Raw genomic sequence first — 2,739 nt, forward strand, 5'->3', positions numbered from 1 at the left:
AGGATCTGAAAGTTTCCCTTGGGATTGCCATAAATACTGACGACAAGAGACTCCTCATTTCGGATTGCAGCCTGGTCACGCAGATGAAGGACAGTCTGTGATTAGTTTTGGAAGAAATAAAGTAGGGAAAATTCAATGTCATCGAGGAGAGGAGAGACAAAGATTATCTGACTGAAGTCAAGTGAATGTAACAACTCGCGCCTAAAATGGATTGTGTGCATGTGAGTTTGTAACCGAAGAAACGTCAGTGAAAGACAGACCTGTAGGTTTGAAAAGTTTCATCCTTTCTAACATTGAAAGGTACATATCATTCTCTTTCCTCTTCGTGGAATATACTGCATATCTGACACTTGGAAGAAAAGGGAGGAATTGCGGCTTGCAGGTTGGTTTGGATCGTGTTTTACAGTGTGGCTGAGACATGGAATTGTGATAGATTGTACTAACGATTCCATGGGAACATTTGAAAATGCCAAGAGAGCACAGTCCCAGATGCCGTTACTGGGATAATTGACGAGAAAACGAGACTACAGAAGTTTGGAATATCTCGAAGGTGCTTCAAAAGTGCGGCAATAAAAGCTGCTAAACTTTTCTTTCAAACCCATGGAGTTTGCAGTTAAGTTTGGAACCCCTCAAACTTGAACTCTCATCAAACCGTCCCGCAAAGATAAAATTTACTAAGAAAGCCTTCGTCTCGGGGCTGTGATATTTCAAACCTCTTCAAAGACAGTTTTGTACTCCTTATTTGAATATTTTTGGATCTCTTTTTTTCTTTCTGGAAAACACGGATCTATTGAACGTTTCATTCCAGGCAACACTCTCGCGCCAGCTCCTGTCATCCAGTCTAGACAATTTGTCGTGGCTTTGAGTCCCCGTGTTACCATGACAACCATCAGAAACCCAATGTGAATTTTGGAGAAAATAATAAAAAGAGAAGGATAACGAGGGGGTGACAAAGGCACGTTTTAAGTCTTGTTTTAAGTTTATTTGCTGCACTAGGAGGACAAAATCCCTCTATGAGAGAAAGTAGCAATAGTGAGCAAAAAAGTTAGGAGCATATTGCAAGTCCGGTGATCCCTAAAAAGAAACCCTTCTGCTCCATGTCATTCAAACCCGACGTGGTCTATTAAAAGTATCGCCTTGCCTGTGCTTTAACTTCAACTATTTATGAAACCCCCGGGCTCTTCATTTCAAAGTGCATAGCCATTGTGAAAATAACCGAATAAATAAGTGATATCAAAAGATAAATATGGGTTTTTCTCAGGCGCTCCTCGTGTACGTTTTCGTGTCCATTCATCTTGGTGTTTCTCAACATTTTCTTCGCCTGCGCCCTTCGCCCAGCGAACACCTCCCGGTGCCTGATCTCAAGGAGGACCCCGATCCGGAGTATGATCCTCGCGAGCAGGATCTTGTCGAGAGAACTCTGAGGAAAAAACTCGGCAGCAATTTTGATCCCAATTTCATGTCCATCAGCTCCCCCGTGCTGGTGAATCAGTCCGTCCAAGACATGCAAATGAAGCTGCCAGGACCGATGCCCAACGAAATCAAAAAGCTGGACCTCTCCGAGACTCCTTATGGGAGACGGGTTAAAGTTGGCAAAAAAGCGCGCAGGAAATTTCTACAGTGGCTGTGGACGTACACGCACTGTCCGGTAGTGTACACTTGGAAGGACCTGGGAGTGAGGTTCTGGCCACGCTACATCAAGGAAGGCAACTGCTTCAATGAGCGCTCTTGTTCGTTCCCAGAAGGGATGTTTTGCAAGCCCATCAAGTCAATCACCAAGACCTTCCTCAGGTGGTATTGCCAAGGATTTTTAAGACAGAAATATTGTACGTGGATACCGGTGCAGTACCCAGTCATCTCAGAATGCAAGTGTTCTTGTTGAGTTTCTATGGAAAGGGGGAGGGGAAAACGGACTGGAATACGGTTTCTATTGCACTGTAAACTTTCAGAACAGAGATGGGCTATCGTGTTCGAAGGGCACCATAGCGAATCTATTTTTATATATAGCATTTTAATTAAAATACCAACATTGTACATATTTAAGATAAAAATGCAGCTATTTTTTTTAAATGAACAGGACCATATTTTATTTCAGCCCTAAAACTTGTTTTGGGGGAACGCAAGCACTTCGAAGGGAAGGGCTTTTTTATTTTTTATGAAAAAATGAGGATGGAATGCATAAACTTCTCCAAGAAGTTACTTTTTTCAACTGAACATTAATGCTGACTGATCATGATCTTTCACTGCAAAATGCTGCCTAGATTTTTTGTATAATATTAATATTAATAATAATTAAATTGAAAAGTTGAGGTTAAAATATATAAAGGCGTGGACTCAGCTTTTGGAATACATATAGTATTGTAGAAAGGTTAAACAAATCTGTACAATTTATTTATTATTTTAACGATTGTGAGTATAGAACATAAGGAAAATAGAAGAGTATACCAGTAAATATGGGAGATGTCTACTTGAATATTTCTAAAATAAATCAAAGGAAACATATCAGTGTAAATGTAATGGTTACACGTTTTAGCAATAAAGTCTATCTTTTAAACATGGAACTTCTGTCAAGCTAGTTGCTTAAAGTGTGTGTTTGGTTCAGGGGGTGGAAGTTGCTGAACTTGAAGGAGACTGCAAGGTAAGTACCGGGATACAGTGAATTTGGGGAAGTTACCAAGATATAAGACCAGCAGAATGTAATTGGAACGCGTGATTCACTGTGTTGTGTATTGTGCAAGA

The 2,739-nt window shown here is 40.6% G+C and overlaps 1 protein-coding gene across 1 annotated transcript; it reads left to right on the forward strand.

Annotated features, from left to right (window-relative positions):
- Positions 1-377: 377 nt before the first annotated feature.
- Positions 378-2,252, forward strand: nog2 (noggin 2). The gene has a single exon (XM_036539625.1). It carries the CDS (start codon positions 1,247-1,249, stop codon positions 1,880-1,882), a length of 636 nt encoding a protein of 211 aa, XP_036395518.1. The 5' UTR covers positions 378-1,246; the 3' UTR covers positions 1,883-2,252.
- The last annotated feature ends 487 nt before the right edge of the window (positions 2,253-2,739 follow it).

The sequence above is a fragment of the Megalops cyprinoides genome, chromosome 1, assembly GCF_013368585.1.
Source record: "Megalops cyprinoides isolate fMegCyp1 chromosome 1, fMegCyp1.pri, whole genome shotgun sequence".
NCBI classification, from domain to species: domain Eukaryota; kingdom Metazoa; phylum Chordata; class Actinopteri; order Elopiformes; family Megalopidae; genus Megalops; species Megalops cyprinoides.

Coding starts and splice junctions, on each gene's coding strand:
- nog2 (XM_036539625.1), top strand. CDS start 1,247: ATGGGTTTTTCTCAGGCGCTCCTCGTGTACGTTTTCGTGTCCATTCAT.